This window comes from Pteronotus mesoamericanus, unplaced genomic scaffold, assembly GCF_021234165.1.
Source record: "Pteronotus mesoamericanus isolate MK-2021 breed Mesoamerican mustached bat unplaced genomic scaffold, CSHL_Meso_final contig_46, whole genome shotgun sequence".
NCBI classification, from domain to species: domain Eukaryota; kingdom Metazoa; phylum Chordata; class Mammalia; order Chiroptera; family Mormoopidae; genus Pteronotus; species Pteronotus mesoamericanus.
In genome coordinates, this window is record NW_026555170.1 from 1,516,198 (window position 1) to 1,542,977 (window position 26,780).

Here is a 26,780-nt window from a genome sequence, read left to right on the forward strand (position 1 = left end):
AAAGACTTCAAGCAACAAAGCGCTTATAGTTCTGATCTTGAGCTCTCTAGTAACATGTCTATACAAGAGCATGAAAATATTTCAAGGAGAATGGTAATAACTTTTTACCGGGACAATGTCCTGGAAATCATTACAGTTACAGAGAGAATGTAGTAGGGTAAGGAAGAGAGGACCAGGTCAGGGCATGATGTTATTCCCATACATCCTAGACTGTGGAACAAACTCTACAGGGCACTGCAGTTAGATGGGCCCAGAAGGGCACTGCAGAGTGCAGCAGTGTGTGCGGGGCTGCGGAAGAACAATGTTCTGTGGAGAATTTGGTTTGCAAGTAGGTGCAGTTGTGCTCCTTTAAACTTCCAAAGTCCCATCTTTTACAGAGCAAGATGGAAGTGCCTTCTAGATCATTGATATCGAATAACAGCATGTATTCCACTACACCCAGACTTGTGGCTTTGGCAGCCATCGCCAATCAATCGGGGCACTTTTGAGGGTGGGGTGCTGGGTGGAGGTGGGCAAAGTGAGAAAAACTGGGGACAACTGTAACAGCACAAACAGTAAAACACAACTTAAAAAATCGTGACTCTCTCAGCTTTTAAGTCTACACCCCCTTCTCAGGTAGTAGTTTCTTAGCCATGACTAACAAATGAGAGTTGGCTCGAGAGATAATTTGCGATCTTGGTTGGACATACTCACTCAGAACCTCTGGTTCAGAACATCTAAGTCCCAGGCTCTGCCCCTCAGCAGCTTTTCCCTGAGCTCCTCACCTGGGAGTGCAGCAGCTGCACCCGCTCGCTGGTCTCGATCAGCTCCTGCTCAGCCAGCTTCCGAGACCTCTCCGTCTGCTCCACCACGGACCGCAGCTCCTCCAGCTCAGCCTGCAGCAGGTTGTTGCGCCGCTCCACAATGGCGATGTTCTCCTTCAGGTCATCGTTGGCCCGGACTGCGTCGTCCAGCTGGATCTGGGTGTCCTGTGGATCAGGAGGATGGGCATGAGAGAGGCAGCTGGCCGCTGGGCCCATCAGAAGGCTGTTGCTCCGAACTGGATGTCGATGGAGAACCCATTGTGGTGGCTCAGGAGGAGCCTGTGTGTTGTCTCTGCAATGGCCTTGGGGCAGGAGGGACCCGGGCCTGTGATGGGACACCACCACCCAACTTGGCCACGTGGAGGCCATCTCCTCTCTGGGAAGCTGACTCCCTGCTTCCAGGAGTCACCGGGTACCTTCAGCAGGCCCTGGAGGTTCTTGAGCTGCTTCTGGGCCTCAGCGGCCATGCGGTTGGCATGGCTGAGCTGGATCTCCATCTCATTGAGGTCGCCCTCCATCTTCTTCTTCACACGCAGGGCCTCATTGCGGCTGCGCGTCTCCGCGTCCAGGGAGGTCTGCAGCGAGTCCACCATCCGCAAGTGGTTGCGCTTGGCCTGCTCCATCTCCTCATCCTTCTCAGCCAGCTTCCGCTCCATCTCTGCTTTGATCTGGTTGAACTCCAGCTGGGCCCGAAGGATCTTGCCCTCCTCGTGCTCCAGGGAAGCCTGGGAGGGTGGTGGGGAGAGAGGGTTGAGGCAGGGAGTCAGGGCATGTGGTGGGGTGGAGAGGAAGGCTGATAGGATGCAGGTGGCAGCCAGGACTATGGTCTGGAAAGGAGAACTGAGAAAAGATGTGGAGGTGGAAACTGCCTATTAGACACCTGCGTGCTCTGCGGGGAGGAGATGCAGGATGTCCTGGGCTTCCTCTGCTAAGGAAAGGGTTTAGACCTCACAATTGCCAAGACCGCCCAGCATCAGCACTGTATGGTCGTGACTCACCTAATACATCATAGAAAAAAGAGGGAGTTTTATAACCACAAAAGGAAAACTTTACCTTTGCTTCCCAGGCTCCTCATCCTTTAGTGAAAAAAATTAGAAGCCCAAAAACTCAGGGTTAATCCTAGGTTCTTAAAAATGAACAGGAACAATAGCTAATATATAACAAGTGCTTAAGTGTGTTACCTCATTTATTTTCATAATAACCATGCATAAATCTTATGAGGTATGTACAATTAATTTCATTTTCTGGGTAAGAAAACTACAGTACAGAGAGGTTAAGGAACTTGGCCAATGACACAGTGGAGGTGCTGAAGCCATTTTAAACTCAGGTCTGTTTGACTCTAGAGCCCACAGTGCCACCTACTGTCTGAGGGGTTACTATGATGGCCAGGCTTAAATTTTATAAACCTTATGGGAAACCAAACCTTCTGGCCTATGATCAGGCTGTGATGTTTTCTTTGTACAGACCTTGGCTTTGGAGGTGGTCATGGGTAGCGGGTGGACAACCTTGGACTAAGCATAAGGAGCTAATGGCTTTGTCTTGGGGTCAGGGTGAGGAAGACTTGGGGAGTCAGAGACAGCAGGGTTGGGGGAGCAGGAGAGGGTCCAAGGCAGGGGTGCAGGCAGAACGAGGCCCTCACCTCGGCCTCCTCCAGGGCTGACTGCAGCTCCAGCTTCTCCCCCTCCAGCTGCTTGCGGATCTTCTCCAGCTCATGCACAGTCTTTCCTCCCTCTCCCAGTTGCTCCGTCAGGTCGGAGATCTCCTCTGAGGGTCAGAGGGCCAGAAAGCTCAATGCTTGTGCCCTCCCTGACCCTCAGAGGCCTTCTTTGCCCTCTCCCCTCCCCGACCTCGGGCCTCAACACACCCTGAAGGTTCTTGTTCTCCCTCTTGAAGGTCTCCAGGTGCTCCAAGGACTCCTCATAGGCGTTCTTGAGCTTAAAGAGCTCTGTGCTGAGGGAGCGCGCCTCCTTCTGCGAGGACTCCAGCTCTGACTGCGACTCCTCGTACTTCTGCTTCCATTCGGCCAGGATCTGCGGGGACAGGGTTGGGGCTCAGTGTGCAGCCCTGCCCCACCTCCAGGGGCTGCCCAGGCCCCCTGCCCGGGCTCAGCCTCCTCCCTGCCTCCAAGGAGGGTGTTCCTGGCCTTGGACGGATGCAGGTAGCCCTGCTCCACCCGCTGGCTGCGGCCCCCAGCAGGCCCCACCTTGTCGAAGTTCCTCTGCTTCTTGTCCAGGGCCGCGGCGGCTGCGTTGGAGCGCTCCACGTCCACCATCAGGTCCTCGATCTCATTCTGCAGCCGGTGTTTGGTCTTCTCCAGTGACGAGCACTTGGCATTGACGGCCTCCACGGCCTCCTCAGCATCCTGCAACCGCTGGGCCAGCTTCTTCCTGCCAGGTTGGTTGGGTGTGTGTGTGACTCTCCCCAGGAATAGCGGGGACTTGAGACACCCCCTCTCCTGGACTGCCACATGAGGAGGACTCTCTCCCTCCCTACAGCTCCTTGGGATGATGAGCAGCCCCTTTAGGCCTTGGGACCCCTGCCTTGAGGGAGCCAAGGCTATGTCTAGAACAGTCTCCTTCCCACATGCATCATCATCTGGGTGGCAGCCCCCACCTGTCCCCATGCCAGGCTGATCGATGGTAGCTCCTCTGACCAACAAGCTTTTTGCTCGTCTTATACGTGAGCATCAGGTATAACCCGGGCCAAAAGCTCGCCCGTCACAGGAAGTGAGCCAGGGCCACTCAGGGTTTACTCAGAGTGCAGGATCCACGCACCTCTATTTTCCGCCACATTTCTCCACCCTCCTCTCTCTCCTGCCTCAAATCCCCTTCCCATTGCCACTTTGCCTGTTACACCCCGTGTGCTCTGGCTCCTTCCTTTCTTAGATTCAATGTGGGGGACTGCCGAGGACTTACTTGGCCTCCTCGAGCTCCTCGGTCCGCTGGATGGCGTCCGTCTCGTACTTGGTCCTCCACTGGGCTACTTCTGAGTTGGCCTTGGACAGGACGCGCTGCAGCTCAGCCTTGGCCTCTATCTCCTCCTCATACTGCTCCCGGAGCAGGTCACAGTCGTGCCGAGCTGATTGCACTGCGTGGGCCAGGGCGTTCTTTGCCTGGGGAGGTGAACACCAGGAGTGGGCTCAGCTCCCAGGAAGGCGAGAGGCAATGCCTTCCTCCCTTCTGAAAATCTTTGTCATATCTGTGAACTTCAACTAAGCCCCAGCCACATTCAGGGTGTGAAATCTCAACATCCTGGAATAGCTTTCCAGTTTGCCTGCCCCACCCCTTACAAATAAGAAATGAAGCATTTGTTGATGCAGGTGTGGCTTAGCTGAAGACCAGAAGAACCTAGATAGGAGGTCTTCCCAATACAGGGGCCTCTCTTCAGTCTCTTTCTGGTGTTGATATTAGGTGCCCCAGGGCTGTCCTCAAGCCTGTCCTACTGCTCCCTTGCTGGGCCTCACCTTAACCTCCTCCTCCAGCTGCCTCTTGAGGTCTTCCATTTGTTGGGTGTAGGAGAGCTTCCCTCGGGTCAGCTGGGAGATCAGCGCCTCCTTTTCTTCCAGTTGCCGGGACAGCTCGCCTGGAGGAGGGAATGTGTGTTTGTAGGCCATAGAAGAAGGCAACTGATAGCCTATCCTGGGCTGGCGCAGGGCTTGTTAGGGATACCCACCATTTTCAGTCTGCAGTTTGGCTCGCTGGGTGGTGAAATCATTGAGGGAGCGTTGAGCCTCTTCCAGCTTTGTACGGTACTCGTTGGCCTGGTCCTCCAATGTCCGAGACATTTTCTCCAGGTTTGCCTTGAGGCAGTAAAGGGACAGGGAAAGGTGAATGTGGGAGGGACTGGAGTTGTCAGGGAGTAGGGGCCATGTGGACCAGAGGAAGGAAGGGAGGGTCAAGGTGGGGAGAGCACAGAGGACAGGGGGGTAAAATGGGATGGTGCTGGAGGGGCACAGTCTGGAGAGAGTGCATGAGTTAAAGTAAGGGAAGAGTGGTGAGGAGACAGAAATGTGGAGGGCAAGGGAGGGACAAGGGAGAGAGGGAGAGAGACCAAAGGGTGACGGAGGGAGTGACAATGACGAGATGGCAGACAGAGAAAGTGAAAGGAAGGTGAAAGCTGTTAGGGAAAAGAGGGTGAGGAGAAGCTGAGCATAAGCCCACCTTGGCCTTGATGACCTGCTCCATGTTGGAGGTGACATCGTCCAGCTCCAGCTTGAACTCGCTCTTCTCTTTCTCCAGCTTCTGCTTCACACGCTGCAGGTTGTCGATCTGCTCGCTCAGCTCAGCCACACTGTCGGCGTGCTTCTTGCGCAGGGCTGCTGCCGTGGCCTCATGCTGCAGCGTGGCCTCCTCCAGGTCCCGCCTCATCTTCTGGAACTCAGCCTCACGCTTCTTGTTCATCTCAATCTGTGCAGAGGTGGCCCCGCCCGCCTCTTCCAGGCGCTCGCTGATCTCCTCCAGCTCCCGGGACAGGTCTGAGCGCAGCTTCTCCACCTTGGCTCTGGCAGTGCGCTCAGCCTCCAGCTCCTCCTCCAGCTCCTCGATGCGTGCCTGGGCCAGGGCACAAAGGGCTCAGACCCATTGCCTGGATCCCTCCATCCGGAACCCCCTCCTCCTGTTCTACAAGACTCCTGGCTCAAGCACTCAGGCCCTGCAGAGCATTGGTTCTCTAGCAGTCAGTTGGCAATGCCTGGAGACGTTTTTGACTGTCATGGCTGGGGAGGGAGGTCATGCATCTAAAGGCCAGAGGCCAAGGATGCTGCTAAACATCCTATAATGCAGAGACCATCAATATAAATTTGGTTGAAGCCTAAATTTCAGGGTATTTCCCAGGGACATCTCAGACCCAGCCTGAGAATCTGCAGCCCTGAATCCTGAGTATATGTGTTTGGAAGGGGATCTTTAAGATCTTGTGAGATCCTGAATCTCATAGATTCCACAGATGCAGTGGGGTTTGCTCTTTGAACCATAAGGCAGGAAAGCGAGTGCTTGCACTTTACAAATATTTGCAACAATATGCCTCACAACAATTAAAAGCTTATATAGTTTTCCAAGTTGACCACAAAGTCCATTCAGCTACATTCCTCACTCTCCAGGATTTGCTTTACTTACACCAAGGCTGGGCTCCAGTTTTATCATTCCCTTCCAGGCCAGCTGAGTGCCCTCCTTTGCCTCTACCTCATTTTTCTGGTCTTAGCTTTGGTCTTGGCTAAGTTAGAATAATGTCTCATCTACCATTTTGATCTGTTGTCTGACTAGCAATGAGCAAAAGGGAGGATGGATGGGACCCCCTCATCTGTGGTTATGGACAGTGTTAATGGAACATGTGTGGGTGGATTCTGGGCACAGGAGAGAGAGGACCACTGTGCCTCTGCTCCCAGGGTGGAGAAGCTGGGACTATGTATAAGAGCTTGAACAGGAAGAAAAAGGAGCCACCGCTTGTTGCCAAGACCTCGTGACGGTAACAGTACTATTTTTCTGGGTCCATGAATCAAAGAAGTTGCCCAGTCACGTGGTGGAAGAATCTGAGGGTATTCTGACTTTCTGTCTAAAACCCAGGAGGAGCACCAAAGAGAGAAGGGCACATTATCACTGATGGCAGGTCAGCTACTGAGCAGCCCCCAGAGGAGTGGAATTGTGTTCATGTGTCACTTGCCGCCTGTGCCATGGGCTCCAAATGCCGAAGGGGAGATCAGCTATCTCCCCTGGCTGTCATCTGACCAGAAAATGAGAAGATAAGGCCCTGCTCTCAGTAGCTGAGTGCCTGTTGCCTTTGGGGTCACTATGGTTAAAGCAAGCCATGTAGCTTCTGCAGTTACAAAAACAGGATGACAGTGTCTGCCTTCCTTGTTTCCAGGGTTCTGACAAACATGGGGCTAAAAACACATTAAAATTTGGCATGTATTAAAGGTAAGGTAGACTGTGGCTGTTAATTTAATATAATCTCCTCCTGCAGAGGGATGAAAAGGCCATGGGAAGAAAGAAGAACCTGTCCTTGCCAGTTGGCTGGCTGGCTTCTAGTTGACAGAGTGGTTTCACACACACTTTTTCCTCTGGTCCTCTGTAAGCCAGGGGTTATTAGTCTCATTTGACAGACAGTAAGAGATTCTGAGGCTCTGAGGGAAAGTGACTTGCTCAAGGTTGTAGTAGTTCACCCCATATCATGGGTGCTGACAGGGATTTAGCCTGGGTTAGTGGCTGGGGTCAGGACCCAGGAAGAGTATAAACAGAGCAGCCTATAGAAGGTGCTCCATGGAGGCACTTCTCATTCTCATGAAGAGTGAGAAGAGTATCAAATACTAGCATTTGTCCTAGAGCAGAAAACCCATGAAGCAAAGCACAGCTCAGAAAGGGAAGCCCTTTTTATAGATATGATTCTCCTTCATCCCACCTCCACAGACAAAATAGTCTTGCTTCAATAAGACATTATTGTTCTAGCCCTGGCTGGTGTGGCTCTGTGAACTGAGCGCCAGCCTGCGAACCAAAGGGTCACTAGTTTGATCCTCAGTGTAGGACACATGCCTGGATTGCAGGCCAGGTCCCCAGCAGGGGGCACACGAAATGCAACCACACATTGCTTCTCTCCATCTCTCTCCCTCCCTTCCTCTCTCTAAAAACAAACAAACAAAACAATAAACAAATATATCTTTAAAAAAAAGACATTATTGTTCTAGTAAGAGAAGGCTGGTGTTTCCAAGTGCCTGTAAGTCAGGACTGGTGGGGTCTTTGGGGTGGCCTAGAATTGAGGATACTGTTTATAACCCTAAGCAGCTCCAGAGGCCACAGGTGCCTCAGAGCGATTGAGCCCCTCTTGCCTGCAGTGAGAAGAACTTTACCTGGTTTTCCTTCAGTTTCTTCTGCAGCTGAAGGGCCAGTGCCTGTTCATCCTCAATCTTACTGTTCTGCTGATTAATTTCAAACTCCTTCCTGGAGGAGAAGCAGGGTGACAGGTGGTCTTTCTTTCTCTGTGACCAGTTTCTTCTCTTGCCTAAACATGCCAGCACCAGCCCCTCCCCGCTGGACCAGAGGGTGAATGGGGGAGGGCTGTGATTGACACCTCATTCCCCTTGTGCCCAAAGCAACCATGGCCAGTAGGGGTACAGCACCCTCTGCTCTATCCCTCCTGCCAGACACCTTCATTAGCCCCTCCAGGCCACTGTAGGCTCCTACTTCTTGAGCTTTTCTTCCAGTTGCTGCTTGTCATTCTCCAGGTCCATGATGCTCTCCTGGGTCATCTTCAGGTCACCCTCCAGCTTCCTCTTTGCTCTCTCCAGGTCCATGCGTACTTTCTTCTCCTGCTCCAGGGATCCTTCCAGCTGGTGAAGAGAAGAAAACAAATAGGGTATAGATTACTTGAGATCTACAGTGCATGCTTGTCTGGTACCCTCTAAACTCAAATTCCAAGGGACTGGAAGTCAAAACCAGCAGAGAAATCCGTGCAAGTACAGAGGATTTGAAGGCCCAGACTAGGGAGGAACTACAGAGAACAAAAAGGCTCCAGGAGTCATAGAAGTTATTTCTAGGGATCAGGAACCCCTTGGCCATTGGTGTTGCCTGCAAAATTCTGACCTGAGAGGGATGGAACATGGTTAGAATTACTCACATCGTCCACCTGCTGCTCCAGCTTGACCTTAGACTTGGTCAGCGTGTTGACCTTGTCCTCCTCAGCCTGGAGGTCATCCAGGGCCTGCTGGTGGGCCTCTTGCAGAGCTTTCTTCTCTTTGGTCAGCTTGGCGATGATCTCATCCAGCCCAGCCATCTCCTCTGTCAGGTTCTTCACCTGTCAACCAAGAACCCCATCCCTTTTAGGGTCAACGGTCACCAGCCTGGCGACCTCTATGGCGATCTCCAATGCCAAGGACCACATTGCTATCAGGATCTCCTGAGCGGCCTAGTGTTGCTTAAGGTCAGTGTGGTCTTCGAATCCTGAGGAGAGGAGACCTGGGCCGGAAGCAGAGAGAGCTGCCCTCACCTTGTTCTCTGTTGCGTGCTTCTCTTTCTCCACCTTGGCCAGTGTCAGCTCCAGGTCATCAATGTCCTTCTTGAGCTCAGAGCACTCGTCTTCCAGCTTGCGCTTCTTGGCAGTGAGCTCGGCGTTCATCTCCTCCTCGTCCTCCAGCCTCTCGGTCATTTCCTTCACCTTGGCCTCCAGCTGGATCTTGTTCTTGATAAGCTGGTCGCAGCGCTCCTCTGCATCATTGAGGTTGTCTTGTTCCTGGAAGAAGAAGACAGAGAGAAGAGCTGGTGATTAAAGGCAGTAGAGATTCAGGGTCTTAGTCCCCGGTGATGAGATGGGCTATAATCTAGAGGAGAGGAGAGAGGTTAAGAGACAACCATGTAGTCTCACCGCCTGCACTTGGAGCTGTAGGTCATTCTTCTCCTGCAGCAGGGACACCATCTTCTCCTCCAGCTCCTTGCGGCGGGCCTCCGACTTCTCCAGGGCCTCTTTGATACGATCAAACTCCTCCTTCATGTTGGCCATCTCCTTCTCTGTCTCTGCGCTCTTCAGCAGGGGCTTGATCTTGAAGTACAGCTTCATCCAGGGCCAGTTCTTGACCCCCATGAAGGCCCGAATGTTCCACTGGATTACCAGCAGGGCATCCCTGGGAAAGAAGTATGGGGGAAAGGAGGAGCACAATGAAAGAGCCCTTCCCAATCATGGGGCCAACTTCACTTGGTTCCCAGCCTACCTAAGCAAGTTTGTAGGCATCTGTGGGCAGGAACTTTGTCTTGTAGTCTTGGAAAGTACCCCCACCCCAACATTACCACATTGAACATGGAGTTGTTCAATAAACACTTATTAATTGATCAATTAAAGTAAAAGGCCCTAGCTGGTGTGGCTCACTGGATTGAGTGCCAGCCTGTGAACTGAAAGGTCATTGGTTCAATTCCTAGTCTGGGCACATGCCTGGGTTGTGGGCCAGATCCCCAGCTGGGGGGTGTGCAAGAGGTAACCGACTGATGTTTCTCTCACACACTCTCTCCCCCTCTTTCTCCCTCCCTTCCCCTCTTTCTGAAAATAAATAAGTAAAATCTTTAAAAAATAAATAAATAAACAAAAGGGCAGTTTACGTCTTCCATACTGGGGTCTTAGTAGTAATGAAAGCTACCACTTACAAAATGTTTAATATGTTCAGCGTTTCTAATCTTCTAAGAACATCAAGCATGTTAAAAGTTTTATTTTACATATAAGGATATCTTTATTATGTAAGTTATGAAGCATGAAACAAAGTGACTTTGCATGAACCTATTGCCCAGGCAGGTAATCAAGCATTGTCAGTGGTGGCTCTGTCTCTGTGCCCCTTCCCCTTCTCTTTCCTGGTCCCCCCACCAGAAGCAGCCACTGCCCTGAATCTTGTGGTTTTCATTTCCTAGCTTTTTCAAAAATGTTTTAACCATGTATGTATGTATCTTTAAGAATGATGCCACTGTCTTTTTATTATTTCTGAGCTTTATGAAAATTGGATCACACTGTATGTATCTTTCTATGACTTGTTTTTGTTTACTCAACAATATGCTTTTGAGGTTCAAACATACTGCACCATGTAGTTGTAGTTCCCTCCTTTTCTTTGCTGTGTAATATTCCACCACATGACTATACTATTTACCCATTTCCCTGTGGATGGAAAATAGAATCATTTCCAGATTTTTGCTATCTTTACCAATGCTGCTATGAAGATTCTTTTATTGTGTTGTACACATGCAGGAGTTTCTCTGTGGGCATGTACTCATGAGTGGAATTGCAAGATAGGCAGTTGTTCATCTTTAAAAGATGATAAGTTGTTTTTCAAAGAGATTGCACTAATATACACATGTGTAAACAGTGAATAACACTTCTTGATTTTTTGTAAATCTACTGTGTTTAAATAGTATCCCATCAGGGTCTTAACTGGCACTTCTCAAAGGAAAAAAATTTTTTTAAGAATTCAAAATGAGAACCAGAGTTGTAAAATCATTTGCCCAGGCCAGCTGGTAAATGATGGAGCCAGGATTTGAACTCAGGTATTCTGACCAATGCCAATTGACACTATTTGCCTGCCTCTTACATCTCCAGGAGCACTTTTCCCTTCCCTCATGCCTCACCTGCGCTCCACCATTTTCTTGAACTCAATACGCATGAGCAGGCCCCGGGACTGGGCCTGGATGCGGGTGAGGATGCGGCTCAGCCTCTCATCTCGCATCTCCTCCAGGAGCCCCAGCAGCCCCGCTTTGAAGAACACCTGTGGCAGGGGGGAGAGCCAAGGGGACCACAGCCTCAGAGAAGGAAGGGTATCTAGGGTGGAGGAAGAGTGGGGGAGACCCAGGCTAAACTCCCAGGCGACCCATCACCTGCTCCATCCGAGACCTGGGAGTGAAACGTGAAAGACAAGACAGAAAGGAAGCCTGGCTTCCAGCCTTTGGGTTGATACAGGGAGCCAGGAATCAGGGACCTGCCATCCCAACTCCCAGCGCGTCCCCTCAGCTGGCCACACATCCTGCAATTCCACCCTATGGAGCTCTAGACTCACCTTGGTGTGACCAAACTTGTACTGGTTGTGGTCGATGTCCAAGGAGCCCAGCAGCTTCTCTGCTCCTTTTCTGCTGTCGATGAACTGCCCTTCGGGGATGGCCGATGGGTTTAGGATACGATATCTGGGAAGGAGGTGTCCGGAGTCACCTATGGTTGCACCTATCTGCTCTGCCTACAGAATCTGGGGCCACCTGCAGACTCCCCTCCTCACCAAGGCTGCCACAGCTCCCCCTGTCCTCTGAGCCCTGGGGCGTCCTGTACCCACCTCTGCCTGAAGTCCCCGTAGAGGATGCGGTTGGGGAAGCCTTTCCTGCAGATGCGAATGCCTTCCAGCACGCCGTTGCAGCGCAGCTGGTGCATGACCAGGGGGTTGTCCATCACCCCTGTGGTAGTGGAGAGGAGAGAGGGGTCAGCCTCAGGACAAGTGATGTCAAGTGCCCTCCCCAGACTAGACCTTTTCTCATGCCTCACCTGGAGCCTTCCGTTCATTGGGGATGATGCAGCGCACAAAGTGAGGGTGGGTGGTCTTCAGGTTGGCCATCAGCTTATTCAGATTCTCCTGAGGGTGGATGAGAGGGAAGAGTCAGGAGCCACAGAGACCACCCCTTTGGTCCCTGATGCCTGAGTACCAGAACCAACAAAAAGATAAGGAGTTGACACATAATTTATGATGAGTTCAAGCTTGTGTAGAATTAACATGTCACAAATGACAATGCAGCTCGAATTTCTTCGCCCCACCCCAAACCGAGAACATCTGGTTAGGGAGGTGCAACAAAGGCTCTGGGCTGGGCCTGCCCACCAAAGGTCTCTGGGTTCTTCTTACCCGGTGGAGGGCTGACACGGTCTGAAAGGATGAGCCCTTCTTCTTGCCTCCTTTGCCTTTACCGGCATCCGCTAAGTAAGAAGAGAAGGAATGATGAACAAGAGCTTTAAACTGAGGAGCCCTCAGGCAGACGTAGGGCTCTGCCCTCATTAACTGTGTGATTTCTTATTTCCAAGTCTCAGTTTTTCCTTGTGGAGGATAGTAAGTACCTCTAAAGGTGTGAAGAGGATTAGATAAGATCAGCATGTAAGCCAGTAGTTGCCACATAGCAACAGGTGATGAAATAGTATCAGCTCTCTTCTCCCCCCTTCTTCTAACCTCACCCTTCATGCTTACATCTTTCTACTTTCTACTTTTCTTCTTGTATTTCATCCTGCTCATTTCAGTCCACACCCTTCCTCTTCTTTCTCTGACCTGGAAGTTCATTCGTTCAGTGATCCTCTCAATGTTTACTGAAAACTTCTGCAGGCACATCTTAATGCTGGGCCTGGTACAGGGATGTGTGTGCCACCCTCCCTGACCTCCAGGTGCTCAGTCTTGAGATGAGACAGGGCATCTACACTGATATTCACAACACAAAATGGAACATGGCACTTTCACAGAAGGGGCACAGATGAACTGCTGCGGGATCTTCTGGCCCCCATCCCATGGCTTACAGGCTCCCTCCAGCCTCTAGAGTCATGAGCTTTGAAGCAGTGGGTCCCTGGCCCCTTGAACCTTCAGAAGTGCTCTGGCCCAGTGCCCTCTTACCAGAATCAGCGGAAGCATACGTGGAGAAGAGTGTGGCTAAGAGCTTGAGGGAAGACTTCTGGTAGAGGCCCACCACCGTCTCATTGAGTGGGTCTTTGTTCTTCTCCAGCCAGCCTATGATGTTGTAGTCCACAGTGCCAGCATAGTGGACCAGGGAGAAGTGGGCTTCTGGCTTCCCCTTGACATTGCGTGGCTTCTGGAAGTTGTTGGACTTGCCCAGGTGGTTGTCATAGAGCTTGGCCTTGAAGGTCATGTCGGTGGCCTTGGGGAACATGCACTCCTCCTCCAGGATGGACATGATGCCCATGGGCTGAGAGCAGGGTGGGGAGGTAGAGGGAGCATCATTGAGCACATAACAGATTTCCAGAGCCCTGCACCCTGACACAGCATCAGCCCATTATGGCTGGCAGGCCACAGAGAGCCTGCTGGTATCTCTTGTTCTCATATAGCAAGCTGCTGTTCTTGGAATTAACCTAATTCAATTATATTCAAATCTAGCCTCTATAACCTTTTTCTGCCCCAGAGTGCCCATTGAAGAGCCATGTACCCCCAATCACCCTGCAAGGCCCCCAAGGCCTCCCAACACAACCTTTCCTTCCTGGACAGCTCCTATCCCAGAGGACAGTGAGGGCAGGGACCGATATATGTCAGAAACATCAGACTTCAGGGCTGGCCAGGCTCCTGTCTATATGACAGGTAATAATTCTTCAAGGGGTGATTAGAGGGATCCAGGTTCTGCACAATATCCTGCTCTTCAGAAAGCATGATGGTTCTTGACTTTTCTTGGGGCAAGGATCTTATTGAAAATTTGATGAAGAAAAGACTGTCTCACAGAGAAATGCATGTACACACACACACACACACACACACACACACACACACACACACACACACAGTCTTTTCCATACAATTTCAGGGGATTGTGAGGCCACTGGAAGACCAGTACACTAGATTACCACCCAAAGCCTATAGGAAGCTCTCCTAAGGACAGTGGCTGGGCTGGGTGAGAGTCAGTCCCTCCGGACTCTGGTCCTCATCAGCAAAGCCCAAGGGCACCCTGAAGGCAAGTCAGCACTGGGAGCCTCCCACCAGCTTCATCCTTGTCTCCTGAGTATATAGATAAGAGGGACTGAAGACAAGCTTATTCTAAGTGAACAGGAAAAGGATGGAAAGCCAACATCTCTAGTTTCAGCCTAGGATCTTTCCATGAATGGTGCTTCTCATGGCACGTCAGCGGGACCAGGAGTCCTCTCCTTCACTACATTCCCCTTCTTAAGGCTCTGAGACATGACTGCTGTGAGGACAAGGTCCTGGGAACAGAAGGAAGGGGCTTGCCCTGTCTATGCCTGCGACTCTATAGTCGGTGAAAACTGGACCTAAAGAGAGGAATAGGATTCTAGAGATTCTCTGGTTTCTTGGCTGCAGAAGGAATGGACCTGCCATTTTGTCTGGATGGCAAGGGAAGGGAACAAGCGAGGGGGCTGAGGCAGCACCTTCTCAATGAGGTCAATGCAGGCCTGCAGGTCCATGCCGAAGTCGATGAACTCCCACTCGATGCCCTCCTTCTTGTACTCCTCCTGCTCCAGCACGAACATGTGGTGGTTGAAGAACTGCTGCAGCTTCTCGTTGGTGAAGTTGATGCAGAGCTGCTCAAAGCTGTTGAACTGCAGGGGGAATGAGGGCGGAGCCAGATCAGGTAGGCAGGTGTCCGAGTGGCCAGTGGGCTCAGCCCACGGCTGTGTCCAGCCCAGCAAGGAATGTGGCTGGTCCTCTCCCCTGTCAGAGCATGGGGGGAAGTGCCCCCGAAGGCAGCTTCCTTCGATGACTGTCTCCGTCACAGCTGAACCCCACTGCCTTCCTGGCGCCTGGCTACCATCCTGTCACGTGTGCCCATGAGTACGTTATTCTCCCTACTCCCAGGACTCCCCCACTCACATCGAAGATCTCGAAGCCAGCAATGTCCAGGACACCGATGAAGTACTGGCGTGGCTGCTTGGTTTCCAAGGTAGCGTTAATCCGCATCACCATCCAGTTGAACATCTTTTCATACACTGCCTTGGCCAGTGCCCCAATGGAATAGTACACCTGCTGCACGTTTTGCCCCTTGGTGACATACTCGTTTCCCACTTTCACCCGAGGGTGGCACAGACCCTTAAGCAGGTCAGCTGAGTTCAGCCCCATGAGGTAGGCAGATTTGTCAGCATCTGGTAGAGAAGGAAAGGAGTAAGCAAGTGCTTTCAGCAGACTCCTCTTCCCTGACCAGGGCCAGAGCCTTTCTGAAGCATCAGGTCCCTCTCATTAAACTGCTGCAAATGGAGGCCTAGAAGTGCACAAGGTTTGCTGTGGTGACACCAGCAGCACGTGTCTGAGTCAGCCTGAAACACAGGTCCCTTCCTTCCCCTAGGGTCTCCCACAATACGGAAGCACCTCTTGCCTCCATCTTTATGTCTGCTGAGTGTCTCTGGTCCAGGCTCTTCACGATCACTGCTGTTAGTATGTCTTGAAAACTCTCTGTACCCCCTTGTCTCTCCAGAGCAGGGGTGGGAGGAGGTGTACTCTGCTCCCTGCCTGCTTCGTTCCGTCTCAGGACTGGCCCAGGACTGGGTATGCTCTACTCAATCCACATGTGGACGAACCTGACTGCCTGGGAAATTGAGTTCCTAACAGTATGTCAAACAGCCTCTCTGCCCCCAACTCCCAGCTCTCCAGATGTGCCATCCAATATACCTAACCTATTTAGAAGATATTTAGTTTAATCCCTAGCGTTTTGTGATAAATTGTGAAATGGCTGTCATGACACTCAGGCTGGGCATTTTGATCTGGATACAGAGAAAGGCTCCTCAAAGGTAGGTGAAGAGGAATGCTCTCAGGTGTTTGTCTATCAGTATTCATACTTTCCTATCCCCTTTTGAAAGAAATTTTGCAACAGCCCCAGAGGGAGCTGGGAGGGACGGTCCTCCGTTTCAATGAAGAAGACACTGAGGGCCAGAGTGTGGGTGACACACCAATGCTCTGAGCTGTGCCCTGACCTCTGGCCTGCTGCCTCCTAAACAACATGGCAGAGCCTGCGAGGGGCACCTTCATATACACACTGCATCAATGATGGGGACGTGCAGAGCTCAGGGTCTGCGTTTTCCTGGGCCTTGGAGAAAAAGTGCTCAGCCCACTTCTGGTCAGTGCTTCTCGTGTGGAGAACTCGGGATTAGGGGGGGCCTCCCTCCTCCTGGTCTGCCCACCTCTCCCATGTCCCTGTTCCTCCTCAGCCCTCACCACGCCCATCTATGCCATGAGCCTCAGGTCTTCTCTGGGAACAGTGGGTGGCTAGAGGCCTGGCTAGGCTATAACAGAGCCTGGAGGCAGGGCTGAATAGGGAGGCAGGGGTGCGGATCCTACCCCTTGGGAAAGACATCTCCCTCTGACTGCCTGCTTCTCAAACTTCTGGTTTCTTCCAACTTTCTCCATTGTTGTCAACCTCGTTCCTTAAGAATTGTTAAAAGGTACCACTTTTGGACGCAGTGTGGGAGACCCTGCTCTGAGAGGACTGTCTCCTCTTGGGGGTGAACACCCAGCACCTGGGGCCTTCCCAGCGCCTTCCCTCCTGCCCCTCCAACCTTCGGTGCCGTCAGGCTCTGCCTGCTCCTCTCGCTGCTTTTGCTTGAACTTCATGTTTCCATAGTGCATGATGGCGCCTGTGAGCTTGTAGACACAAGATTTCTCCTCAGCAGCGAAGCCCAGCACATCAAAGGCATTCTGGACAGAGTGAGAGAGGCAAAGATGAGGTTGCAGTAGGTGGCCTGGGAGTCCTCTGGAGCCCTCACACCACCTCCACACTCACATCTGTGGCCATGAGCTCCTCGGAGTCATCGATGGAGGCCACGGACACCTCTCCCTGAGATACGAAGGCGTAGTCGTAGGGGTTGGTGGTGAGCAGCAGCATTTCTGTCCAGGCAAGGGGCAGGGCAGGGCACAAGGGGGCAGGGAGAGATGGGGGTGGGGCAGAGAGGGGTTGGGAGAAGGCAGGAAAGGACCAAGAGCAGACAGAGAGGAAGAGAGTCAGAAAGGACCACGGAGAGACTCCAAAAGAAATGAAAAGGGAAGTGGGGGGGTAGGTGACCTAGAGAAGGGAGACAGTGAGGAGATTACACCTACGAGAAGGAGAAGCAAATAAAGAGAAAGAGAAAGCCAAAAAGGAAGAGGAGGAAAATATGAAAAAGAAAGGGTGGAAAAAAGGGAGGCAAGAGGAGATGCAGAAAGACCCAAAGTAGGGCAGAAAGGGAAAGCCACTGAGCAGATGGAGGAAAGGGGGAGCTGAGTGGGGTGGCGGGGCAGGGCGAGGAAATGGAGGGCACCCGCCCTGTCTGGGGACAGCAGTGGGGCAGCCGGGGCATGGGGCCAGGCTCACCCAGCAGCTCTGGCTTCTTGTTAGACAGGATCTGGTAGAAGATGTGGTAGTTCCTCTCAGCCTTGAGCTGGAAGATCACCCGGGACTTCTCTAGGAGGTCTGAAGTGAGGAGAGCAGAAGGTGGGTAAGGAAGGGGAGAGAGACAATACAGCAAAAGGGTGGAAATCAGGTTTCTACAGCAAAATGGACAGAGTCAGGGGAAAGCCATGGTTTGAGGAACACAGGACTAAACTAAAGCCAAGAGGCAGATGTAGACAGACACAGAAGATGGAGGGGAAATGATGTACTAGAGCCACCTGCAGGGAAAAGAGGCAGAGGAGGAGCACCCGGCGAGGTGGGCAGGGCTGCCTGCATACTCACAGGTCTCTATGTCAGCAGAAGCCAGCTTTCCAGTGGCTCCAAAGTGGATTCTGATGAATTTCCCCTGGGGGCAGATGAGACAAAGAGTGAGGGAAGTGGCCAGAAGAGACAGAATAGGGATCTTAGACCTCAATGTAACTCAGAATGCCTTGGAAATATAAATGACTGATTTGGGGTCCTAGTTGAGCCAGGAAAGCAGGGAAAGGATGCCCGTACCCACATACATCCAGAAACAATGGCACAGGAATGAGGACAGAGAGAATGCCTCCTGTTTGTACTCTTGATATGACCTCATGTAATCTTCTCAGTACAGATGAAGGGACTAGAGCTCAGACAGGTATGGCACTTGCTGGGCTAGGGTAAAGCTGGGAAATTGGCTCCAATATCTATGACCTCTTCCCACTTTAATGTGGAAGAGCTCTGGAAACATACATAAGGGAAATCTAGAATGTGGCCAAATCTACTCCATTTCTTGACTATGGAACAGCTGTGGTGACTCTGGGTCTGTTTTCTTGAGTTTCCAGAGCAAGGCTGAGCCAGGAAGGTTGTGTACGTGTGAACACACACTTGTTGATATTCCAAAGCCAGACACAGGACAATCAGCTGGGTGTCATTAGTACCAGTAAAACAGTACCCCCTTTTTTTTATGTTAAGGCCAGATGAGACCAGTTGGTAGTGGTCAAGGGCACTCACGAAGCGGGAGGAGTTGTCATTCCGGACGGTCTTGGCGTTGCCGAAGGCCTCCAGGGCAGGGTTGGCCTGGATGATCTGGTCCTCCAGGGTGCCCTGCAGAGGGAGCAGAGCCCTGGGAGTTCATCTTCTGTCTACCTTCGGGCACTGGTGAGAAGGGCAGGGGGCTGCTCTGGTCCTGGGAAATGGGGACGGGGCTGGGTGGAGTGTTGAGGAGTCTGCAGCTCCAATGGGCATATTCGGACTTTAGAGTGTGTGACTTTTGCCAGGAAGGTCTTGAGCACTGGGCTCAGTGCTGCTGCCACCACCATTCCCCAGGTCAGGGGTCAGGGACACCAGGGTCAGTCTGTCCCAGACTCTTTCTGCTGAGCCTGTGGTCCATCCCGCACCTTGTTTGCATTGGGATTGTCCTTCTTGCCACGGTCGCCTATGGCTGCGATGCTGGCAAAATACTGGATGACACGTTTTGTGTTCACAGTCTTCCCTGCTCCGGATTCTCCGCTGGAGGCAACAGGATCTCATCAGAACCTAGGATTCCCACTGCTCTCTATTTAGAGTTCAGCACTGCCCCCTCCTCCACCAGGAGAATTTGCCCATCATCACTGGTCACTCCAGCACTTCTCTGAGAGCGCAGTGCCCCACGCTCCTTGCAATCACAACCTTAAACCTTTCCTCCCCTCCTGACCCTGAGGAATCAGCCTGGGTCTGCCCAAGCCCATCTGTGTGTAGGTGGCGCTCACTCACGTAATGAGGATGGACTGGTTCTCCCGATCTGGAAGAGAAAAGAGGACAGGCAGTTGGGTCAGGGCTGAGGGCCTAGGCCCATAGCTGAGGGGCTGAGGGGCACAGGTCAGGGACACAGGGCCCACCTGTCAGCATGTACTGATAGGCATTGTCAGAGATGGAGAAGATGTGGGGCGGCGCCTCACTCCTCTTCTTGCCCCGGTAGGCAGCCACCACCTCAGCGTTGTACACCGGCAGCCACTTGTAGGGGTTGACGGTGACGCAGAAGAGGCCTGAGTAGGTCTGGAGCAAGAGACAAGCAGGCATGAGAGGTTGGAAGGGAGAACCTGGGAAGGGCAGTGGTAGCAGGCAGGAAAGTCCCTGGTCACCCCAGTTGGCTCCTCTCTTCTTGCAGCTGACCAGGGGCAGGAGGGGGGAGGGGGTGGTGGGCCCCTTGGGAGATATTTGACCTTCTCGCCTTGAGAATGTTGCCCTGGCCTACTTGGGTCTTGGTCCAGGACGGGCTCCCTGCCATGTGCAGAATGCACTCACATAAATCATCCAGGCTGCATAGCGCTCCTTGAGGTTGAAGAGCACAGCGGGCTCGTGCAGGAAGGTCAGCATGGCCATGTCCTCGATCTTGTCGAATTTGGGCGGGTTCTGCTGCAACACCTGGTCCTCCTTCACGGTCACCGTCTAGGGAGGCAGCATGGGCAGTAGGACAGGATGTCACCTTCCAGTCTGGGGTCACCAGCCTCACCCACTTACCTCTTCCCAGAACACAGGCCACCACCCAGCCTCGCTCCCCCAGCTCTTCTCCGACAAGTACCCAGGTCCTACTTCAGAGTGCCCCAGAAAATTTGCCCACCCACTGTCTCTCCTACCCTAGGGATCATCCTAAAGTCCCTGCATCTTGTCAACACCCCAGATCCTGTGTCCTTGAGTATTTTTTTTCAGTCCCTGCTTCAAGTGTCTAGGGGCAAACTTGGAGGGCTACCAGCTCTGCTATCTGTGCACGTAACCTTATTACGTTACTGTGACTCCTGGGGCAGTGCTTGGGGCAAACCTTCACCTCTACTGGAAAAATATCCCATCTACCCTACCCTACCTTCCCGATGGCCACTGTCGCTGGTTTGATTGGCAATGGTCAGTTTGCCATGCCCTGGCGTCATTAGATCCTGTGGGCAAGTATTCCAGCATTTGTTATGGTAGAGGACACTGTGGCTTCAATAATGAAATGATTTGCTGGCATGGCGGCTAGTTAGTGGCAGAGCTGGGGTTGGAGTCAAAGCCCACGGTGGGCTATGGCCCCTGATTCCACATCTCGATGGGATGCAACATTCAGTAAGTGTGTCTGAGAGGCATATGGTTCTAAGCTGCTGCTGGTGACCAGTGCCAATTCTCACGGCTCGTGTGAGGGATCAGGGACCAGGGGCTTCTGAGTGCCAGTCACCAGTCTCAGGACTGAGCATTCAGTTTAGGAATTCCTGCTCTTTGTGTCCATCTGGGTCTATGAGTTTGCTCTTGGTTTGAGTGAGGAGAATTTGGGAGTTTGTCTGTGGAGGAAACTGAGGCACAGAGAAGCAGAATACAAGTTCGAGAAGGGAGCTTCATGGGATGTTGTGACTATGTTTTCTATCAACAAGGCCCCCCTGAGGAGGAAACCAGCTGAGGTTTCCAGCATTCTTTCTGGCAAGGGGTGTGCAACGCTGGAATGGCGCCCTGTCACACCTGCACAGGCCCGCCCGAGAAAGGGCAGAGTTCTCCCTCAGATACGAGGCTCCTCAAGGGAGCATGTCCTGCCACCCCTCTGGCTTTGGCTCTTCTCCAAGACCTATCAGCTCCCGCTACAAGTGGCTCCACCCTGCACCTCCCCCAAAACCTTCCCTCCCCTTCCCCTGGCCCTGTGCTTCACTCACCTTGCCGTTCTCCGTCTCGGCCGTGACCTTGCCTCCCTCCCGGGATGTAATCTTGGCCTTGACAAACTCCTCCTTGTCATCAGGCACGAAGCACTCAGTGCGGATGTCGAAGGGCCGTGTCTGGGCCTCCAGACGCTCCTTCTCTGACTTGCGGAGGTACTGGGCCGCCTCCCCAAAGTCGGCCATCTGGGCGTCCTCACTCATCTTGTAGCTCCTCTGTGGCCGAAATAGGAGGGCCCAGGCCTTAGTGGGTGGCACTGTTCTGTGTACCCCAATTCTCTGCCCCACCTTCTCACCACCTGGGTCCTATCACTCTTCCCAGCCCCTCCCTTCAGAAACACCTGGCTGGGGTCCAACCCTCCTTGCTCAAGTTCTGTTCCCTTGCCCTCTAAAGTGGCGCTGAAGAAGAATCTCTGCGAGGGGTCTGCATGGGGCGGAGCTGGCTGGAGTTTGCTAAGGAGGGGTGCTGAGCTGCTCCAAGGGCAGACAGTGAGCTCCTGGTCTAGCAACCTGGCTCCCAGGAGAAAATTGAGTGGTTCTCACCTGGTTACCACTTTACAAAGAATTCTGGAGTCTGGACGATGGGTGGAGCCACAAAAGTGCAGTCAGGCTGAGAGAAGAGATAAAGAGGGTGAAGAACCATGGCAGCAGACCGCCGGGGAGAAGAGCGGGGTCGGATGCGGAATCAGAGTGGGAAACAGAGAGAAGCAAGGAGATTAGAACCCCCAACCAAGAAGGAAGAGCAAGGGGGAGAGACAAAGAAGCATGATGAGTATTGACAAAGACCAAGAAGCAAAATAAAACCAGACAAAGAGAGAGAAGCCATCAGAGGAGGGAGAATGATGGAGACAGTATGGGGAGGGCGCAGAAAGCAGGAGATGACAGATGCAGGAAAGAAAGGCAGATGGGAGAAGAAAAGAGGTTTCTGGTTTTTCCACTGAAACCTCCTCTCTGTCAGTGGGAACTTCCCGGGGCTGGAGAAAGGCAGTTCTAGCAATACCCTGGGGCCTCCAATTGACCTGCACTCTATTCCCTCCTGTGAAGACAGACTCTCTCAGGGTAGGAGCTCTGGGGGTGGGCCACAGAGCCCCCACCCAACCCCGACTCTTACCTGATTCAAATGAGTATCTGTCTGTCCTTGGAGCCTGATCCTTTTATATCCCGCTGCCCCCACCCCGTGCCTAAATTTGGAGTTCTTCCGGAGGGACCCTCCCTCCCACCTCTCTCTGGTGCTAGCTCCTCCTCCCTTGAGCCTTTGGCTCTGGAGGTGAGAGAAGGACAACCGGGCCTCCAGATTTGCCCATGAAAGGTCTGTTGCCCTAGCCCCTCTGGCTCCAGGGCCTTTTTTTAGTCCTTGGGCACATTCCTCCCTTCCAAAGGACTGATGGGCAGATAGTGGGAAGACAGGACCTTCTCACACCACCTCCCTCTCCCTTACCTTGGTTATTTTTAACCTAAAGGGTGAGTTGAGCACACTGGGTGAGGGTCACCTTCTCCTGCGGGCCAGATACTTGTCCCCAGTCCTCCAGCCACAGGCTCCCCCGCCCTTGTTCACCCTCTTTTTCACCCTGGCTTGTCCTCACATAGCCTTAGTCTTGGAGCATCTCCCACTCTCCCACCTGGGGTCCTGCAGTGCTGGGCACTGGGAGCTGAAGCCCAGGATGCCCGGGGAAGGGGTCTGCTGATCAGCTCCGTGACTGCTGTGCTGCCCTCTCTCAGCACCAAGGTTGTGTCTTGTTACCTTCTGCTCCCCAAGTTTTCATTAAGGTGTCCTCCTGGGGACTTGAGGCTGTGCTGCCTTGGGGACACATCTGGAGCCCCCAGCCCCACCCCTAATGCCCCTGATACATTGCCCACCGTCCGACTTCTCAAGCAAGGGAAGCGGGTGTTCCCTCATACCACCACAGCAGACCTGTACTCAGACCCACAGTCCAGGACCCTTACATACGAACGTGACCACCACATGTCCACACCCATGCTTAGCCATACACATGCAGGATTTTCACACTTATAAACCTAAGCACCCTCACATTTGCACACATACACTTTTACTCTCCCACTGACACCCTTTGCTCCTGGTGGGGGGCAGTGAGGGGATAAGAAGCATTAATCCCTGGGGCCTGAGGGAACAGGGGTGGGGGTGGGGAACTGCTCCCTTCAGCCTCTCTGGACTGCCAGAGGGTACAGGTGCCGCTGAGGCTGGCTGGGGCCTGGCAAGCCTGGGGATTTACAACAGTTGGGCCCTAAGCGCTTTGTTGCCTGGGGTGGCGGTGCCGGTGGAGCTCTGCAGTCTGCCCCCCCTTCCCAGGTAGAACTCTGGTGCCCTTTCCAACGATTTTGGGGCTCATATTCACATGCCTTTCTTCATGGTGTCCCCAAGTGCCCTAGGTCCCCAAGGGCTCCCTCCCCAGCCTCCACCGATGTCACCTCTCAAATGCAGGAGGTGTCAGGTCTTCAGCAGCCATGACTGTTATGACTAAGTGGACATTGTGTTCAGGAAACAAAGCCAGACTCCCCTGCCCTGGCTTTCCCCTACACCCTCACACCCAAGAATACTCTCCCAGCTCCCCCCTCTCCCCCCTCCACCCCATCTACTGTCACCTCTCAATATAGCTCTAGAGTGTGGAGGTGGGTAGGACAGACAGGGGTCAGCTTCTCTGGGTAGGAGAACTTTCCACTAAATACGTGGCTTCTCTCCCAAGGTCTCCAGCTCCCCAGGACCCTCCGCTGCTCCATTATCAGACTCAGGGATATGCATCTATCTCCAGATGACTTGTATCCTATATCCAATGTCCTGTGAGTCAAGCCCACATACCCATCTCCTGCAGGTGCTTTGTCAAATTGTTACCCAAGGGAATACAGGCCACCTGTCCCCAGCTCGAGGTCACTTGAGGCCCCATTGTGCAAGCTGGGGGGTTAGTCCTGGCTCAGTGCCTCAACGCCTGGTTCCCATTGTCCTGGGGACGTGATAAGGGGCTGAGAACACCAGGTCAGGCTAGGGCAGGTCCAGGTGACAAAGACTAGGCTTTGTCCCTAGGGAACCCTGTGCTCTGAGCAGGCCAGATTCGATATAGGTGGAGAGGCGGGTGAGGGGTGGCAGGCAGTTCCTGCTGTGTCCTATGGAAGGAGGAGGAGGGAAGGGGCTAACTTGGTTCCAGGGCTCTGCCCCCTCTGTGGTCTGGTTTGCCCTCCTCTTCCTTTCCTAGGCCCCTTCCACTCCTCTGGCTCTCACACCCGTACATGTTCTCCATCCTCTCTCGGCTCCTCCTAAAGCAGTTCCTCATTCTGCTGGACGTCCTAGAGCATGAGGGCAAGGGATGGAGGCTCCAGCCACAGGTGAGGGGATGAAGAGGTAAGGCCAGCGTCCTTGGCGCCAGGTCGCCTCTCTTTGCCTGGCTCCCTGTATCTCTGTCTGTCTCTGTGTCTGGCCATCCTTTCCCTCTTCCTGGTTCCCTTTCTCAAAGTCGGACTTGGCCTCTGCCATGCTTCTGTCCATCCCGGGGTCTGACATGCCTATATTTTCATAAGTCTCTGCCTTCTCTAAGCCTGACCTTTGCTTGCGCTCTGCCTGTCTCGTCTCTGCCTCCACATCTTGCTCCAGAGTCTTTGTTGACCACTTTCTAATCGCACTGTTCTCAGCTTTCCTGATTTTTTTTTTTTTTGCATCCGAAGGTGACCCAGGATTCTTTCCTTGGTCCAGGATCATCCCCCCAGCTCTTTCAGCTCCGCTATCCAAGGCTCACCCTCCCTTCTTCTCTTCCATCCCCTCTTAGCACCCTCCTCTCCTGTGGCTCAGCTGCCAGTCCTCTCTCACATCCACTATCGCCTGCCATTCTCTCAGCATCCAGATCCTGCTCTGTCTTCTGCTTTGGGAACTTAGATTCTCTGGGTGTCCCCTGCATCTCCCTTTTTGAGAGTGTCCTTCTCTTTTCCCTGCTCATCTCCTCATCGCTCTCCAAGTCCTTCCTAGGAAGAGGAGTGGTCCTAGGGTGGGAGAATGGAGACAGGTATGAGGAGAAAGGTGGGAGTGGCTGTGGATCTTTTCTCCTCACTTCCTGTATCTTTTCTCTTTGTCGGTTTCCCTGGTCCTCCTGTCCCCCATTTTCCTGAGCTCTCTCCCTCTCTCTCTCCGCAGGTCTTCCCTTTCCCTTTCTCCCCTCTCCCTTCTCCTGTAATCTAACACTGGCATCCCTCCATCCTGGGAAGGGACCTTGCCCTCATACTGTCTGTTGCATTCAAAGCTCAGAGGTCAGAGTAGGGGATGGAGCGGGAGCTTGGCCGGGAGTGAGCGGCTGTGTGTGGCAGGCTTGGGGACATTCAGTTCAGGGTGAACCAAGGCTTCAGGAGCCTCAGCAGGAGGCCGATGGTCCCATTGCCTCCTGAACACCTGCCTTCTGTGGCCCACAGTCCCAGGCCTTTGCTAAGCAGCCCAAGTGTGGTTGTGACTCGAGGGGCCTGGGCTTGTTTCTTTGGAGTGGGGCTTGCTTTTTCCTCCCAGCCCTTCAGCAACCCATCCCTTCCTCCTTTTCTCCAGAGTCCTGCTCACACATGACTCTCCCCAGTCCCTCATCTGCCTTCCTCCCCTAGAGATGTCCACATATAAATGGGCCAAAGATCTCCCACTTTCTAGCAAGTCCAGATGAGGATGGTCTTGGGGAAGGAAGTGACAGTGGGAAGAAATGAGGGAGAAGAAAGGAGTCCCCTGGATGGTGGAGCCAGGCCTCAGTTGATGAGGAGATGAAAGTGGGCTGGGAGCACAGGCTCCTGGTGAGGTGGGGGCAGGGGCCTGGCCTCTGGGGGTGTTTGGAGACAGTGGTGGCTGTGTCTGGAAGGGTAGTGGGCTGCAGCTGCAAGTCCTTGTGCCCTTTCAGAGACCTGACTTGACTGAGGCTTAGAGGACATTACCCAGCCTATCTGAGGTCATACCTAAGAGGGTATCCTACATACTAACCCTTCTCCCCATGGCTCAGCCCTGGTGTTGGTGGTGGTGGAGGGGGAGCGGTGATCAGAGCTGGGATGTATGTCCACAGCAGAGGGGCTCACACGCTCGAGGCAAGTCTTTAGAGTTTCCCTAGAATCTCTTTAACCTTGAGTGTCTCTGAGCCAGGAAGAGGGCTGGGAGGAGAGGTGTCAGCTGCTGAGGAGGAGGTGAAGGGAAGCACAGGCATCATTGCACTGGGGATGCTCAGAGCCTCACAGGATCCGTGGGGAGGCCTCCTTGGTCTGGTCTGTGAAGCTGCCCCTCCTTCCCTCACCCCTGTATCCACCCCCGTATGTGTGTCCTCATGGTTGGCAGGCAGGGAAGAAAAGTCCAGAAGTAGGATCTCACGTCAAGGAAAATTGCTTTATTCGCCTTCCTCCAAAAGGGCTGCTTTATAGGTTCTAGGACTGGATTCTGTTGGCATCCTCAGGGCTGAGCAGATCAAGAAGCCATGGCAAAGCTACTCTTCATTCAAGCCCTTTGAAAGGAAATAAAGTCCAACTTAGGTCTGGAAAGGTGGGTGTTGCGTAGGGGTTGGCATAGAAAACAAACGGGAGACAGGGCACTCAGCAGGGCGGTGGACTGCTGGGTGGCCTGACAGGGGTCCCCTGTGACGGCAGGAGTTGTGTCCTAGGGACTGGTGTGGAGGGCATGCTCTGGGTGGTAGGGCTCTGGGGTCTTCCAGAGGGAGCTGTGCGGGTGAGGACAAGAGGTGCTCTGGGATGGCCACTTTAGGTTTGCATTACAAGGTTGTACGTCAAAACTAGGTGAAAGAGGAGTGGAGACTAGCAGCTGGGAGAAATTGGAGCATGCTGGGTAT

The 26,780-nt window shown here is 53.0% G+C and overlaps 1 protein-coding gene across 2 annotated transcripts in view; it reads right to left on the bottom strand.

The window, feature by feature from the left end:
• The window catches only part of LOC129074142 (myosin-6), a 51,182-nt gene that overhangs the window by 3,448 nt on the left and 20,954 nt on the right, over window positions 1-26,780 (bottom strand). Inside the window, exons 1-34 of one of the 2 annotated variants that reach the window (XM_054577836.1) lie at window positions 22,091-22,144; window positions 21,523-21,589; window positions 20,980-21,195; window positions 19,613-19,756; window positions 19,207-19,363; window positions 19,082-19,109; window positions 18,727-18,838; window positions 18,341-18,433; window positions 17,648-17,711; window positions 17,288-17,386; window positions 16,721-16,824; window positions 16,497-16,635; window positions 14,821-15,089; window positions 14,379-14,549; window positions 12,886-13,195; window positions 12,136-12,206; window positions 11,784-11,871; window positions 11,578-11,695; window positions 11,311-11,434; window positions 10,886-11,022; window positions 9,150-9,405; window positions 8,775-9,017; window positions 8,406-8,582; window positions 7,973-8,118; window positions 7,639-7,729; window positions 4,964-5,353; window positions 4,476-4,602; window positions 4,267-4,385; window positions 3,719-3,915; window positions 3,007-3,190; window positions 2,668-2,833; window positions 2,443-2,567; window positions 1,220-1,528; window positions 765-968 (exon numbers count right to left, since the gene is read on the bottom strand). In XM_054577836.1, coding sequence (XP_054433811.1) covers window positions 765-968; window positions 1,220-1,528; window positions 2,443-2,567; window positions 2,668-2,833; window positions 3,007-3,190; window positions 3,719-3,915; window positions 4,267-4,385; window positions 4,476-4,602; window positions 4,964-5,353; window positions 7,639-7,729; window positions 7,973-8,118; window positions 8,406-8,582; window positions 8,775-9,017; window positions 9,150-9,405; window positions 10,886-11,022; window positions 11,311-11,434; window positions 11,578-11,695; window positions 11,784-11,871; window positions 12,136-12,206; window positions 12,886-13,195; window positions 14,379-14,549; window positions 14,821-15,089; window positions 16,497-16,635; window positions 16,721-16,824; window positions 17,288-17,386; window positions 17,648-17,711; window positions 18,341-18,433; window positions 18,727-18,838; window positions 19,082-19,109; window positions 19,207-19,363; window positions 19,613-19,756; window positions 20,980-21,183 — 5,166 coding nt within the window. In that variant the 5' untranslated portion in view covers window positions 21,184-21,195; window positions 21,523-21,589; window positions 22,091-22,144. Of the gene's footprint in view, window positions 1-764; window positions 969-1,219; window positions 1,529-2,442; window positions 2,568-2,667; window positions 2,834-3,006; window positions 3,191-3,718; window positions 3,916-4,266; window positions 4,386-4,475; window positions 4,603-4,963; window positions 5,354-7,638; window positions 7,730-7,972; window positions 8,119-8,405; window positions 8,583-8,774; window positions 9,018-9,149; window positions 9,406-10,885; window positions 11,023-11,310; window positions 11,435-11,577; window positions 11,696-11,783; window positions 11,872-12,135; window positions 12,207-12,885; window positions 13,196-14,378; window positions 14,550-14,820; window positions 15,090-16,496; window positions 16,636-16,720; window positions 16,825-17,287; window positions 17,387-17,647; window positions 17,712-18,340; window positions 18,434-18,726; window positions 18,839-19,081; window positions 19,110-19,206; window positions 19,364-19,612; window positions 19,757-20,979; window positions 21,196-21,522; window positions 21,590-22,090; window positions 22,145-26,780 lie in introns of those variants that run through there. The other variant, XM_054577837.1, reaches the window with a different exon arrangement.